Source organism: Panthera leo, chromosome A1 (assembly GCF_018350215.1).
Source record: "Panthera leo isolate Ple1 chromosome A1, P.leo_Ple1_pat1.1, whole genome shotgun sequence".
Lineage (NCBI taxonomy): Eukaryota > Metazoa > Chordata > Mammalia > Carnivora > Felidae > Panthera > Panthera leo.
The window spans coordinates 128,611,782-128,627,935 of NC_056679.1; the positions used below are offsets into that span (position 1 = coordinate 128,611,782).

The 16,154-nt window shown below is 34.5% G+C and overlaps 1 protein-coding gene across 5 annotated transcripts in view; it reads right to left on the reverse strand.

Annotated features, from left to right (window-relative positions):
* ERCC8 (ERCC excision repair 8, CSA ubiquitin ligase complex subunit) overlaps window positions 1-16,154 on the reverse strand; it is a 62,029-nt gene that overhangs the window by 23,693 nt on the left and 22,182 nt on the right. For 4 of the 5 annotated variants that reach the window (XM_042939720.1, XM_042939740.1, XM_042939747.1 and 1 more), the window contains exons 5-9: window positions 7,778-7,859; window positions 6,664-6,732; window positions 5,426-5,492; window positions 2,918-3,018; window positions 1,016-1,140 (exon numbers count right to left, since the gene is read on the reverse strand). In XM_042939720.1, the coding sequence (XP_042795654.1) occupies window positions 1,016-1,140; window positions 2,918-3,018; window positions 5,426-5,492; window positions 6,664-6,732; window positions 7,778-7,859 (444 nt within the window). The remainder of the gene's footprint in view (window positions 1-1,015; window positions 1,141-2,917; window positions 3,019-5,425; window positions 5,493-6,663; window positions 6,733-7,777; window positions 7,860-16,154) is intronic. The other variant, XM_042939730.1, reaches the window with a different exon arrangement.

Sequence of the window (16,154 nt, forward strand, 5' to 3'; positions counted from 1 at the left end):
ATAAAGAAATATGGAATGGGGCACCTGGCTGGCTCAGTTGGAAGAGCATGTGATTCTTGATCTTGGGGTCTTGAGTTTGAGCCCCATGTTGGGTGTAAAGATTACTTAAATTAATAAATGAAATTAAAAACAAAAAAAAGAAAAGAAAGCAATATGATTAATACCAATACCTACCTTAAAGCATTAGATAAATGCTTTAAAGGGTTTCGTAATTCATTGTTGCAATAGGAGTGGAACCTAGAGTCAAGTTCTGTTGTTTTTTAGCTGTTTTAACTCACACTAGTTATGTATCCATTTATGTCTCATTTTCTCATGTGTAAAATGGGAATTTTAACAGTAACTACTTTCATAATATTGATGTGATGATTAAATAAGACCCTATATGCTTCAGCACATATATTAAATGTTAATTTTTATTAGCACAGTATCTGACATATAAGCTCTTAATAAATATTACCTACTACTATTACCACCAAATAACAAACTTATTAGCTTATTCTCAAAGTTAATAAACCACAGGGATACCTGGTAAGACCCATAATATAAATTTTAAAAAACTATTAGAAATTAAATACCAAGTAAGAATCTAGGACATTTAAAATACATTTATTCTAATATTAAAGTACTATATGTTCTGGTACTATAACATTCATTTTAGGCTGTGTTTACAAGTCATATATAGTATAAAATTAGACTATTTAATCTTATAAGTTTAATTTATATCAATTGTTCTCAATCTTTTCTTCTCCAACATACCTGAGAGTTATGGCACACTCCCATTATGCACAGTGGCTCAGTAGAGCAGTAATTCTCCACTAAATGGGGAGAATGTGGTGGGAGGGTAGTAGGGTGGGTTGTCTTGTGTTATTAGTTCACGTAATGGAAAAATATAAAAAGAAAACTGTGATTCAGAGATAAGAAAAGAATTAAATCTACAGAAGAACATTAAGTGTATGTCACAGATCCATTTTTTCAATTTGTATTCAAAAGGTTGGAGATACTTAAAATCTCTTACTAGTGTGTTTTCTCCATTGGAACTATTCCAGAGTCTCATTCGATTATCTGTACCAACAGTAAGGAGGTGAAGCCCATCACTTGTAAAACATAAGCCATTAACTTTCCCATTATGAGCAGTGTTTGCTGCAATGAAAAATACAATTCAGTTAATCAGTTCTTGTATTCAGGACACACTTAATGCTTCATGATACAGTTATTTAAACATATTAATATAGGACAACTCTCTGAATTGCTTAAAATATACAAGTTGATTATGTTTCAAATTATTCATCCCTGTGGATTATTTGAATACAATAAGCTATATAAATTAGAACCACAAAAATAGAGAAAAACAGGAAAACCAAAAAGGAAAATATATATTGCCAAATATAATTATATTGCCAAATATAATTTTTCTTAAGAAAGTAAGCTGTGCTATCAAACTCAATTAAATGCATAGCCTGACATTAAAATTTTATTTTATTTTATTTTTTAATTTTTTTAATGTTTATTTGCTTTTGAGAGAGACAGAGACAGAATGCGAGTGGGTTAGGGGCAGAGAGAGAGGGAGACAGAGAATCCGAAGCAGGCTTCAGGCTCTGAGATGTCAGCACAGAGCCCGATGCGGGGCTCGAACTCACAAACCGTGAGATCATGACCTGAGCCAAAGTCGGACGCTCAACCGACTGAGCCACCCAGGCGCCCCCTGACATTAAAATTTTAAATTAAACACTTTTCAAATTTCTTTTATACTAATTCTATTTTTAATCTAAAAATCACTCCATGGACTATTAAAAATCAATAATACTAGTATTTACAATTAAAAATACTTTTTTTTAAAAAAAATGTTTATTTTTGAGAGAGAGAGAAAGAGAAAGCGCAAACAGGGAGGGCAGAGAGAGGGAGACACAGAATCCAAAGCAGGCTCCAGGCTGTGAGCTGTCAGCACAGAGCCCGACATAGGGCTCAAACTCATGAGGGGTGAAATCATGACCTGAGCCAAAGTGGGACATTCAACTGACTGAGTGAGCTAGGAACCCCCGAGTTTTTTTTTTAATGTTTATTTATTTTTGAGAGAGAGAGAAAGAGAGAGCACAAGCAGGGGAGGAGCAGAGAGAGAGGGAGACACAGAATCCAAAGCAGACTCCAGGCTCTGAGTTGTCAGTACAGAGCCTGATGTAGGGCTCGAACTCATGAACCATGAGATCATGACCTGAGCCAAAGTCGGACGCTTAACCGATTGAGCCACCCAGGTGCCCCTAAAAAAACAAAAAACTTTAATAGGGAAAGAATACCTCTTCTAGTTTCAACCAAAATTTGTATTGCTGTCAAAATGATCAACTTTGAGAAAGCATAATTCTCAATAGCTTAATTTAATTACAAAGATTATTAAAACAATCATAAAATTGTATATAGTTCATTCTAAGATTTTTCTAGTCTGGAACTAATTCTGAATCAGAATTTTATCCCATAAAGATATTAAATTCTATCATAAAAATGCAACTGAGGTACTTTGTCACCTGGATAGCAGCTGACACATTTAACACAACTTGCAAATTTTATTCTCATACAACAGTCCCAAAATGTTACTATTCCTTCAATTTACTGTAGCTTCCTAAGGGGCACTGAATTTGTATTAGCTGACCTCACTAGAGGAAAAAAACAAAAGTAACTAATTCAGAAAAGTTTCTGCATTTGAAAATTTAGGAGATGAAATGTCCTGCTTCTTTGTATCTTGAAGAAAAACAATCGTGATTTAGTTATGTACATTTAGAAATGGATTTACTATGAATGACTTTTGACTTTTTCTAAATCATAAGATTTATAATTTGTCAAGAGACATTAATTAGTTTCAATTCAAAATTTTCAATATAAACATACTATCATTAGCATGTTTCTATATTAATGTATTCTTCATTACCTGATTCAACAGCTTGTGACTTTTTTCCATTATGCTGATCAAGAGTAAATAAACATCCTGATGCTCTCCTGACATCCCATAATTTTACTCTGCTGTCAGCACTAAGAAGAAATAAATGTTACACTGACATATAAAGGTAGGACAGTGACTACTCTTGCACCTAACCTTTCCAGTATTATGGCACACAGAGGTCTCAGTATATCAGTGCAAATATATTTGTATATTTGGGTTGTTGTATTTTGCCTTTTCATCTAATATTCAAAGTCAATAGTAGCAAAAAGCAGTGAAAAACATAGAAAAAAAAAGGTAAACTTTTTTACATCACGAGGACTGAATTCTGCTGGAATTCTGCTGGACTGAATTTTTATGATCATGTTCCTCCTCCAAAACTGGACAGCTTTGGAGCTGGTTCCTTAGCAAGTTTGTTACTACATCTTTTCTGTTTGTTATTCAAATGTTTTCTGACAATCAAGCAGGTAACTAATTTTACTTTTGTTTAAGAGTTCATTTGGCATGAATCTGGTGTTTCCTGTTTTATGAAAAAATTAAGGTGGATAATGACAATATATTTATATTTGGTTTCGTATACCCAAATCTATCTTTGCCACATATTCAAGAACTAAATTTAATATCTCTTAGATATCAGACCCTTGTATTTATCTCAAGTAAGTGAAAAGAAGAAAGGCAAAATACCATGATCACACATCAATTTCAGCTTCTTTTAAAGATCTGTATTTTTTTTTTAAGTTTATTTATTTATTTTGAGAGAGAGAGTTCGTAGGCAGGGGAGGGGGGAGGAAAGAGAGAGAGAGAGAGAGAGAGACAGACAGACAGACAATACCATGCAGGCTCTGCACTGTCAGTGTGGAGCCCAATACAGGACTTGAACTCACAAACTGAGAGATCATGACCTGAGCCGACATCAAGAATCGAACTCTCAATCAACTGAGTCACCCAGGTGCCCCATCAATTTCAGCTTCTAAACTACACCTAAAGAAAATGTAAATTAGTTTAACTGATGCTATCATGTTCTCAAAAGAGACCTCAACAATATTCTAACCCATTGGGTTTATCCAAGCCCCTTTAATTAGAAAAAGCAATACAATGAATTTTATAGGGGTACTTGAGTGGCTCAATCAGTTAGGTATCCAACTCTTGATTTCAGCTCAGGTCATGATCTCATGGTTCATGGATCACACCCCACATTGGGCTCTGAGCTAATAGCACGGAGCCTGCTTGGGATTCTCTTTCTCTCTCTCTGTCTCTCAAAATAAATAATACACTTAAAAAAACCCCTCAATGCATTTTTAAAGCCTATTTCTAACTTACAAATCTTTTTTTTTTTTACATAGATACAAGGCTTAAATCTTCCTATAATCTTGATTCTTTTCACAGATCACCATCAAACCTAGCTGATTAGAATAGCAAGCAAAAAGCTAGCATTTCCCATTTTCAAAATGGTTTTCTTTCTTTACAGCTGGAGAAGGTCTGCAATGGGATGAGTCTGAGGATTTAAGTATTTTCTGAAACAGGTAAGATTTGGACATATCTGGTTCCTAACGCCAATTACTAGGTCCATCTCATACTGATTCAAATTTCTGGTGTACTCTGAGAATTGAAAGCCTCTTTCTTAGCTTCCCTATGAGTTGAGGAAAACCAAATTAGGCATAAACAACAGAAATCCACCTTAGTATGGACCCACCAGCACCTAGCCCCCCACCTTCACACCTCATTAGCCAGCCTTGTTACAGCCACATCCTAGACTTGTTCTACTTCAGAAAGCACAGATTTCTTTTTTTTTTTTAATTTTCTTTTAACATTTATTTATTTTTGAGACACACACACACACACACACACACACACACACACACACACACACACAGAGGGTGAGCAGGGGAGGGGCAGAGAGAAATGGAGACACAGAATCTGAAGCAGGATCCAGGTTCCAAGCTGGGGCTTGAACTCACAAACCATGAGTTCATGACCTGAGCCAAAGTCAGATGCTTAACCAACTGAGCCACCCGGGTGCCCCCAGAAAGCACAGATTTCAACATTACATTCTGCAAACTATTAACAGAAGCTTCTCCGGGAACTAAACTGCTTGGTATAGGGTAGGCAGTTATTAAATATTAGCAAATTGAATCAACAAATAAATGTTGAATCAGATTCAAAATAATTCTGTATTAAAGGAAATGAATAGAAATGTTATTATTTTTAAATTAATAGTCTTATACTTTTGTAGAAAAAAATGACACAACACAGTTGTTTTATAGGTAATACTAGTAGATTTGCATTGCTACAGAGATTTTCTTGTTTTCTCTGACTTAAAGGGTGAGCACCTTCAAGATAGACAGTGATGCAAAGGAAGATTTCTTATGGTGATATGACATAAAAACTCAATTATTTTAAGGACCTAATTAACAAATAAATATACATCTCATATAAATAGTGTTCTCAAAATTCTTATCATTAACTATGAACTTTGAAACCAAATAATTTGCATGTTACCTTGCAGTTGCCAAGATATATTCACAACGTGGCGACCAAGAAACTGCCAATATTTCTTGTCTGTGACCTGCAAATACAATCGTATGAAACGTCCTATAAAATACTTGAAAAATCAAAAGATACACTGTAATTTAAATATCTCTGATTTTGAAGAAAATAAAGACTATTAAAAATAAATTGATATGATCATCACTTTTTCACTTTTATAATCTGTTTAAATATTAACATGAAGTCTGTGGGGGCATTTCTCACACATGGTAACTTATTATAAATGGCCTGGTTTTGCACTGGAAAGGTCAGAGCAAGCGAGTATTTTTTTTTAATAGTTGTTAGATTAGAAAGTAAAGGCATTAATAAATGATAGATCTCAAGCTCATTTACTTTTATCTACAACAAAAAAACACTGCAACAAACCACTCAAGATAAACATTCTAGAGAATAAAAATGGTTTCTAACTTTTCAGAAAGTTGTAATAGAAAAAGTTTTCTAAATTCATGATTGTAAAAAGCATTTATGTAAAAAATTTTTTCTAGAAAGCACAGGTGATAAGTTCATAGGATAACTTCAGCATTTTAATTCACTTTTGCCTAAGTGAACTATTCAAACTAGATATTTTCATCTACCTTACATTATTAGAAATTCATTATAAATGTAAAACAAATGCTATCCATCTGACCAAGTTCTCTTGATATATTATGTGCTTCTAGAGATAAATAAAAATATATATTTCTGAGTTACATCCCATCTTTTCATTGTTTAGAATCAGATGGTCTAATGCTGATAAAAGTGGGAAAAATATTTAAATTAATATATGTTAACCAAAATGATTATTGTACTGCCTTTTTCTAAAATAGTTGCAATAAGGGGAAAAAAGTACCCAAATATTAAGAATGTTTAGTTAGCCAGAACAATATTAAACAATGCTCTTAACACAAATGTACCAATATAAGTTTCATAAATATATATATTTTTTAAATGCAGAAATAAGACAAGGTTTTCAGCTAGACTTTCCATATCCTTTGAGCTTACCCTATGGCCATTGTTTATATAAATGTCTCCTCAATAGTTCAGTTTTATAAGAATAATGCACAGAAGGATCTTTATCTCCTTGTTGACTTTTAACAACTAGCACAAAATACATCAGTCATGTCAACCACAAAGAATACATTGTTAGTAATGTTTCTTTTTATTGAATGGTTTACTCAAAGTAGTTGTTGTTTCAAATTAAAAAAAAATACCCTGTAAAATGTGGGAACAGGATCCAGACTTTAAGTCACAAAGTTGTACTTTGGGCCCTCTAGTACCGACTGTAAAAACAAAAACAAAAATGGTTTAAGATAATTTTATTATAAATCATCACCAAAAGGAAATAAGAAGCTACCGTTATGAATCATGACATTTTCACTGCATCCATGTAGAAATCTAAAAAAAGTATGCTAAAGATATACTTCAAATCATTTTTAATGCTTATAATTAGAAAATTTAATTGCAGTTATAACTTACTACAAGGAGAACCCTATTATTGTGTTATTTTTTAACATTTAATTGTGAAGTAATTATAGATTCAAGGGAAGTTGCAAAGATAGTACAGAAAGACCCTGTGTACCTATCACCCTTGTTGTTCCAATGGTTGTTATATGAGGTAAAACTATACTACAGTATCAAAACCAGGAAATTTGTATTGCTGCAATGTGTATGTATGTATAATCCTAGGCTATTGTATTATATCAAGTTATTTTTTAATACCTTAGTTTTTCCATAGTACTGATATGCTTCCAATCAGAAACTCTGGACACAGACTGAGTGGACCTCAAAGACAAGTTAGTGTCCAACTGTTCTTCACAGATGAAACAGCTAACTGGCATCTTGAGGTGAAGATGTTCATGCAATGCCACACAAATAACAGAATCACAGAGACCTGGTATCTGATACCAGAAAAACATTTTTTCTTTCTCACACATGAGAATTCTTGTTGCACGTGCTTTCATAAAAATGGATGTTTAATTTTAATAACAGTCTTAGATTAAAGGAATAATTTCCATTTTTGCACTGTGTTGAATTTAAAAAGTTGCTAAAATTTGTTCATGTACAATCTTTGAAGCTTTGGTGGGTGAGAAGTAACTTCACAGGGAATAGAAATGTGCTTTCTTAATCTTTGAATCCTAGCCACTAGCACAGTGCCCAACTTACACAATAACTGTAAAACTGAATGTCAAAATGGCATATACTTAAGCTTTTTTCTTTTTTTAAAGAACTGTGATATTCACCTGGGTTAAAATGTCAAATCAGAAGTAGGTATTAAAAGGGAGCAAGTTTCAATACGTTGAAAAGCAAAAAAGGACAGGTACAAACCTGCTACCAAACAGTGCTTGGTGGCAACTGGAGACATATGATGACTATAAACTGTTTCTTCAAAATTAAATATATCTGCAGTCTGATAATCAAAAGACATTTAAAAAGTTAAGTTCTAATTATAATCACAAAAGCAGTTAACTTTCTATTTACTTATTCCCAGATTATCGGTAATTTTTAAATGACTGTTAGCAATTTATTTGACTTAAAGCATAAGAATTTTTTAAGTAAAAAACCGATTAATCTAATTTAGTTTTATTATATTATTTTTTTTAATGTTTATTTTTGAGACAGAGAGAGACACAGCATGAGCAGGGAAGGGGCAGAGAGAGAGGGAGACACAGAATGTGAAGCAGGCTCCAGGCTCTGAGCTGTCAGCATGGAGTCCGACGCGGGGCTCGAACTCACGAACTGTGAGATCATGACCTGAGCTGAAGTCGGACGCTAATCGACTGAGCCACCCAGGCGCCCCAAAACCTATTAATTTTAAATCCTTTGGTCTTTATAACACTCTTGTCCCTTTAGTGAGAAAAATTGTTTTTTGCTAATAAATTCCAGACATTACGGAGACACAGCCAATGGCTCACCATCTTCTTCTCCACTCCATTCAGGGATTCTTCTCCACTCTATTCAGGGAAACTTCATAATATGTACACAGGTCATCTAGCCAGTATTCTGCCTCTCAGTCCCACACCCCAGACACCCTCATCACCTAGATTTGTTCTTCCTTTGAAATCATACATTTCATGTATGTTACATGTGACCACAATCTTCCATCATTTTCAGCTTTATTTTTCCCAACTACTTCTAAGACACCGAAATAAAACCCAGAACTCCTATCAGTTCCTCTTGTCTTTGCTTTTTGTCCCCTTCTTCAGCTTGGATTCCAAGGTTCAATTCTTCAACTGCCAATATCTTCAACTTCAACCCTGGATGACTAAATGTTTGCCTTCTTTGAACCTATATCCAGGACAATCTACACCAGAGGTCAGCAAACTTCTTCTGTAATCAGCACACTGTAGTATATATTTTAGGGTTTAAGAACTACTACTCATTTCTGTCATTGTAGTGTCAAAGCGGCCACAGACAACAAATATGTGTTGCAATAATGCTTTATTTTACAAAAAGAGGCCATGAGCCCAGATCTGGCCTATGGGCTACTTAGTAAGCTGACCTCTGCTCTACCCAAGAGAAAAGAATCTTCTAGTATGGCAAACTGGCATCACTATAAAAGATCATTCACCTCAACTGGGATTTCAGTATTGACTGCCAGTCCTACCATATTTTAATACTATTCCCTGCAATATTCATAGCTCTTTCAAACTTCCATTCTCCACAAACATGGCCACTCGATCAACTCTAACCAGCAATCTGACCTTTTATTACAAAGAGAAAACAAGAAGTCATTCAATGAGAATTCTCTTAGTGTCTTATCAACAAACCCACAAACACATTTGCTTCCATCTATCCTTTTTCCTTCTTCATTCCTGTTATCATGGAAAAATCATCCTTTCTCATATTTAAAGTTACTATCCCCACCTGTGCTTAGATCCCCCTCACCACTGTCAAAAATCTCGCTCTATACATAATCTCCTCTATCTCCAAGATATCTATAAACTCTCCCTTTCTACTGGCTCATTCTCAAAAGCATTTAAAAATATTCATGATTTGGGGCGCTTGGGTGGCTCAGGCAGTTAAGTGTCCAACTTCGGCTCAGGTCATGATCTCATGGTTCGTGAGTTTGAACCCCACATCGGGCTCTGTGCTGACAGCTTAGAGCCTGGAGCCTGCTTCAGATTCTGTGTCTCCCTCTCTCTCTCTCTGCCCTTTACCTGCTCGTACTCTGTCTCTCTCTCTCAAAAATAAATTAAAATATTTTAAAATAAATAAATAAAAATGTTCATGATTCTCTTTTTATATATATAAAATGTTTAAATGTTTATTTTTGGGAGAGAGAGAGGGAGAGAGAAGAAGGGAGGGAAAGAGCGGAGGAGAGGCACAGAGAGAGGGGTCACGGAGGAACCGAAGCAGGCTCCATGCTGACAGCAGAGAGCCCAATGCAGGGCTTGAACTCACAAACTAATCAATCACAACTTGAGCTGAAGTACGATGTTCAACCAATCGAGCCACCCAGGCGCCCCCATGATTCTTTCATCTTAAGAGTAAAACAAAAACCTTTCATTCTATATTCCTCCTAATTAATCTTTCTTCTTCAAATCCAAATTTTGGCCATCTTTGACTTCCTATCTCCCACATATTTCTCGACTCAGCACAATCTTATTTTTATCTATACTACTCCAATTCACACTACTCTTCCAGTTATCACTGATACCTGCTGTCATCAAGCATAGTCTTCATCTTACCTAACCTGTCAGTATTATGAAACACAGCTGGATACTGCATTTTCCTTAAAACAATCTCTTCTGCAGGCTTCCATGATACAACATAGTCCTCATTTTCCTCTTAACACTCTCTGGCCACTCCTCTTCATTGTCTTTTGCAGGCTTTGTTTGTTCCTTTTCTTGTCTTATTAACCTTGTCTTCCTCATGGTTTTGTTCTATGCATTCTTCTCTTCAACTGCCACTTATATGGTATTTTCAGTGCAGACTACCTTCCTAAATAGCAGGTATCTATTTAGGATTATCTTCATTTGGATTTCCTGTGAATCCTTCAAATTTAACAAATCTAAAATTTAACTCAACACCCACCTAAACCTTTCTTTATCTTAGTAAATGACAATATAATCTACCCAACTGCCCAAGTTAGTGAACTTGAGGATCATTCTTTTTTTAAATAACAGCTTTATTGAGCTATAATTAACATACCACACAATTCATTCAAAGTATGTACTTGAGCAGTCTTTAGTATATTCACAGAGTTGTGCAATCATCACCAAAATCAATTTTAGAGTATTTTTATCACCCCAAAAAGAAACCCAATTCCCAATAGCAGGCACTCCCCATTTCTCCCTACCCTCTGCTCTAGAAAACCACTAATCTACTTTCCGTCTCTATAGATTAGCCTATTTCTTGACATTTCATAGAGATGGAATTATACAATATGTGGTCTTTTGCAGTCTTTCATTTAATGTAATGTTTTGTCTTCCTTTTTTCATTTCCTTTAGCATAATGTTTTCTTTTTTCTCTTTCCATTTCATTTACCATGATGTTTTTAAGGTTCATCCACACTGCAGCATGTATCAGTACTTCACTTCTTTTTATTGCTGAATAATATTCTAGTTTATGGCTATCCGGCTAATCAGTTCATGAACATTTCATTTATTTCCACTTTTTGGATATTTTGAACACAAACTCATTGTTCATGAGTTCGAGCCCTGCACTGGGCTCTGCACTAACAGCTCAGAGCCTGGAACCTGCTTCAGATTCTGTGTCTGCCTTACTCCCTATCCCTCTCCTGTTTGTATTCTCTCTCTCTCTCTCTCTCTCTCTCAAAAATAAGTAAATAAACATTAAATGTTTTTAATGAATAAGATTCTTGAATATATTCAACAGTATTTATTCAACTGTTACATGTTTGAACTAGGGATTCAACTGGCATGCAAAATAAACACTGTCCCTGCCCTATTGCAAGGAGCTTCAGTTTATCAAGAAAAACAAATGATTAAACAAGAAATAACAGTAAAGTCCAAAAGGGACTATAACAATGAAAGTGTACAGTGTTTTAGCAGGGCCACATAACCTATAGAGAATTCACAGAAGTCTTTCCAGAGCCAGTGATGCTCTGGCTTTTCACTGAGATGAAAGTTGATGAATAGAAACTGGCCAAGTCCAAAGAAGGAGGATGAGACTTCTAGTCGAGGGAACAGCATGAAGAAACTCTTTCGGGTAACAGTAAACATGGCATTTTAAAAACCAAAAGATGCTAAGTATGACTAGAGTGCCAAAGAACAGTGGCCAGAGATAAAGCCAGAAAGGTAGGCAGTGTATGTATCATGAGGGACTGAGGGACCTTATAAATATTAAGTAGGCTGAATATTTTCTAGGAAAAAGTAAGCTTTTAAAGCAATGGCAAAAAACGAAAACATCAAATTGGCATTTTAGATATGCTGCCAACTGGTTAGAAGGTGGCCAAGAGGAGGGTAAAGAGACCAGGTAGGAGGTTGCAATAATCCAGCATGAGTCAGCAGATCCTGGCTTGACTAGAGTAATGGCAATGGGATAAATAGATATGAGAGGTTATTTACAGAGAATTGACAGAAATTGCAAGTTGATTAGCTAGCTATCAGGACTAGTGAAAAATCAAGAATGGCCTCCAGGGAAATGCAAATAAAAACCACAATGAAATAACCATTTCGTTCGTATTAGAATTGCTGAAATCAAGGCAGACAATAAGTGTTGAGTAGGATGCAGATAAACTGGAACCCTCATAAATTATGGGTGGGAATGTAAAATGTTTTGGAAAACAGTTTCTCAAGGGTTAAGCATAGACTTAGCATATGAGCCAGCAATTCCACTCTGTGGAAAACATAACTCCACACAAAACTTGCACATTATGAACATTTGTTTGTAGTGGCACTCCAGAATTTTATTCATTTTTAAAGAACATGGCCTGGATACTGACATCTGTATTTTCTGATTTATGTTCCATTATGCAAAATTCTAAGAAAACTCAGAACGAGAAAAAGTTGTTCTCTATCCTAAAGTGTTATAGAGAAGACTGTAGAGAAGATATCCCTTTAAGCCATATCATATGCTCAAGCTAGAAAATACACTTATGGAAAACTCAGATGAAGTAAAGGTATGATAGATATGTAATTAGTGACAGGGACAGAGAATGTGGAAAAGGACAGTATCACACCTTCTTTATCTTTCTTTGTACCAAGGAAGAAATTATTTGTATAAGAATTTATTTCTTATTGGATACTTTCAAAGTTCTTGTTAATAAAATGCTTTGTCTATTTCAGACAGAATTATGAATGCATGAAATACTATTTTGAGTTGGCAAAAACATTTACGTTCTAAAGAAGTCAATGTTAATGAAAGAAAATGCAAACGTATGGCTTATTAATTTTAAAACGATACTGTTAACTGAAGTGTAACAAACATACAAAAAGGTCGACAGATCATAAGTGTACAGTTCAATGAATTTTCCCAAAGTAACCACCACCTGCATTATAAGATAGAATATTATGAACATTACATTACTAACACCCCTAGAAGGCTCTCTAGACCCCCTTTAAACCCTCAACAAGAAAGACAATCACCATACAGACCTCTATTAATCTAGATTAGTTTTGTCTATTTTTGAATAGGAGTTATATATTAGGCACTCTTTTGTGTCTGGTTATTTTGTCCAATGTTATATAAAATTCATACGTTTTGTTGATAAAGAAGTGAGTGTACCCTTGTCAATGCTGGACAGTATTCCAGTGTAAAATTTGACAGATTTCATTGGACTGTTACTGGACATTTGGGTTATTTCCAGTTTTTGGTTATCATGAACAGTGCTGCTATGCACAACATTATAAATGTCCCTTGGTGAACATATGTATGCATTTATATACTCAAAAGTATATCTTTAGGGTAACAAGATATCCACATATTTGGCTTCATTTGATAACAAATGTCTACCAATTGTAATCTCATCAGCAATAGATACACTTGTCATTGTTATCAGATCCTTTAATTTTAGCCATTCTGGAGGGTATAAAGAGTTATTTCATTGTGGATTTACTTAAAATATCCAGGTGCTCAATTAATAAAGACAAATGCATTTATTTATTGGCTATTTAGATACCCTCTTATTTGAGGTGTCTATTCTAATGCTTTGTGTCAGATATATCATCTCCCACTTCATGGTTTACTTCTTTACTCTTAATGTTTTTTGATCAGTAGAGCTTCCTAATCTTAATGTAGGTGAATTTATCAATTTATCTCTTTTTGGTTTAAACTTTGTTTTTATCTATCTTGAGTCATGAAGATATTTTCCTATAAGCTTTATTATTATTATTTTTATTTTTACACCTGTCATCTACCTAAAATTGGTAGATTTCTTTTCTGTCTGGTGTGGGGTAAGGGTCAAGATTAGTTTTTTTATAGATACCTGGTTGATCCAGCACAATTTATGGAAAAGACCATCATCTTCCCAATGCACTGTAGTGTTACCTGTGTCATAAATCAAATGACTGTATATGTGTGGGTGTGTTTCTTGATTATCCTGTTCCACTGTTTTGTTTTTCACTTGTACTGATCTCACATCAACTTAATTAGTGTAATTAATTTACAGTAAGTCTTAGCTGGTCACCTTCCATAAAAGAATCTGAAAATTTTGATTACAAGTGCATTGATTCTATAGATTCTTGGTAAAACTGGTATGTTTACAATATTGAGCCTTCTAATTCTTTTTTTTTTTTTAATGTTTATTATTTTTGAAAGAGAAAGAGAGCAAGCAGGGGAGGGGCAGAGAAAGATTCCCAAGCAGGCTCCATGCTGTCAGTACAGACCCCGAAGCAGGTTCGAACTCATGAACCACAAGATTATGACCTGAGCCAAAATCAAGAGTCAGACACTTCACCAAATGAGCTATCCTGGGACCTCTGTGGCTTCAAATTCTTCAATATAGCATATCCCACCATTTATTTAAATCTTAATTTCTGTCACTAATATTCTCCAGTGTTCTGTGTGGTGTTGAGTGGTCTTGAACACTTTTGAATTTTTTAATAGGTATATGATTTTTGATGCAATGGTCAATAATAATACTTTTGAAATTTCCTAATTCTTTGTGCCTAAAATTCAGAAATGCAACCGACCTTGTATCCAGCGGCTTTGACAAATTTACTCATATTAATTTTAGTAATTGGCTAGAGATTCTTTTGGATTTTCTATGCTCATAATCATGTCATCTATGAATGACAATTCAAATTCATTTTATTTCTTTCCTTTGCCTTATTGTATTGCCTAGGACTTCCACTATAATATTGGACGCAGGAGATAATAGAGATAACTCAAAGGAAAAGCTTTCAATAACTTACCAACAAATAAAATGTTTGCCATAGGTGTGTTTTTTTAAAAGTAGATACCCTTTACCAAATTAAGGAATTTGTAAGTTAAGAATTTTTAAAGAATCAGGTGTATTGACTTTTATTACAAAGTATGATTTTCTTCCTCAACAAACTAAATATAGAGGCAAAGTACCTCAACATAGCAAAGAATACACACACACACACACACACACACACACACACACACAACAAGCCCACAAACTAACATTATGCTCACAATGAAAAGCTCAAAGTTTTCCTTCTAACATCAGGAACAAGAAAAGGATGCCCAATCTCACCACTTTTATTCAACATAGTATTAGAAGTCCTAGCCAGGGTAATGAAACAAGAAAACTAAGCAAAGAGAGGTGCCTGGGTGACAGAGTTGGTTGAGCATCCAACTCTTGATTTCAGCTCAGGTCATGATCTCATGGTTTGTAGGAAAAAGCACAGAGCCTGTTTGGGATTCTCCCCCCCTCCCCCTTTCTTTCTGCCTCTCCCTCTCTTGCATGTGTGCACACACGCATCCTCTTTCTCTCTCAAAATAAATTTTAAAAAAATTAAAAAAAAAAGAAAAAGAACAGCACAGAAATTAGAAAGGAAGTTTTAAACTGTCTCTATTTGTAGATGACATGATAATATGTATAGAAAATCCCAAAGAGTCCATTGAGAAATTTTTGAACTAATAAGCAAATTCAGTAAAGTTTCAGGATATACAATCAATATACAAAAATCTGTCATGTTTCTATACAGCAATAATGAACTATCAGAAAAAGAGATTAAAATAATTCCATTTACATCTGCATCAAAAAGAATAGCATACCTAGAGATAAATTTAACCAAGGAGATAAAAGATACATATACTATAAACTATAAGATATTGATGAAAGAAACTAAAGACACAAATAAATGAAAGGATATTCCATGCTCACGGCTTGGAAGAATTAACATTGTTAAAACGTCTATACCACCCAAAAAATCTGCAGATTAAGTAGAGGTGCTATCAAAATTCCAAGAGCATTTTTACAGAAATAGAAAAAAAATGCTAAAATTTGTATGGGACCATAAAACCCCAAATAGCTAAAGCAATCTTGAAAAAGAAGAAAAAAAGCTATAGGTATCATACTTCCTGATTTCAAACTATTTTACAAAGCTACAGTCATCAAAACAGTATGGTATTGGCATAAAAACAGACACACTGATCAAGAGAACAGAATAGATAGCCCAGAAATAAACCTATGCATATATGGTCACTTAATTTATAACACGGAGCCAAGAACCTAAAATGCAGAAATGATAATCTCTTCAGGAAATGGTACTGAGAAAACTAGACAGTAACAGGCCCAAGAATAAAACTGGACCACTTTCTTACACCA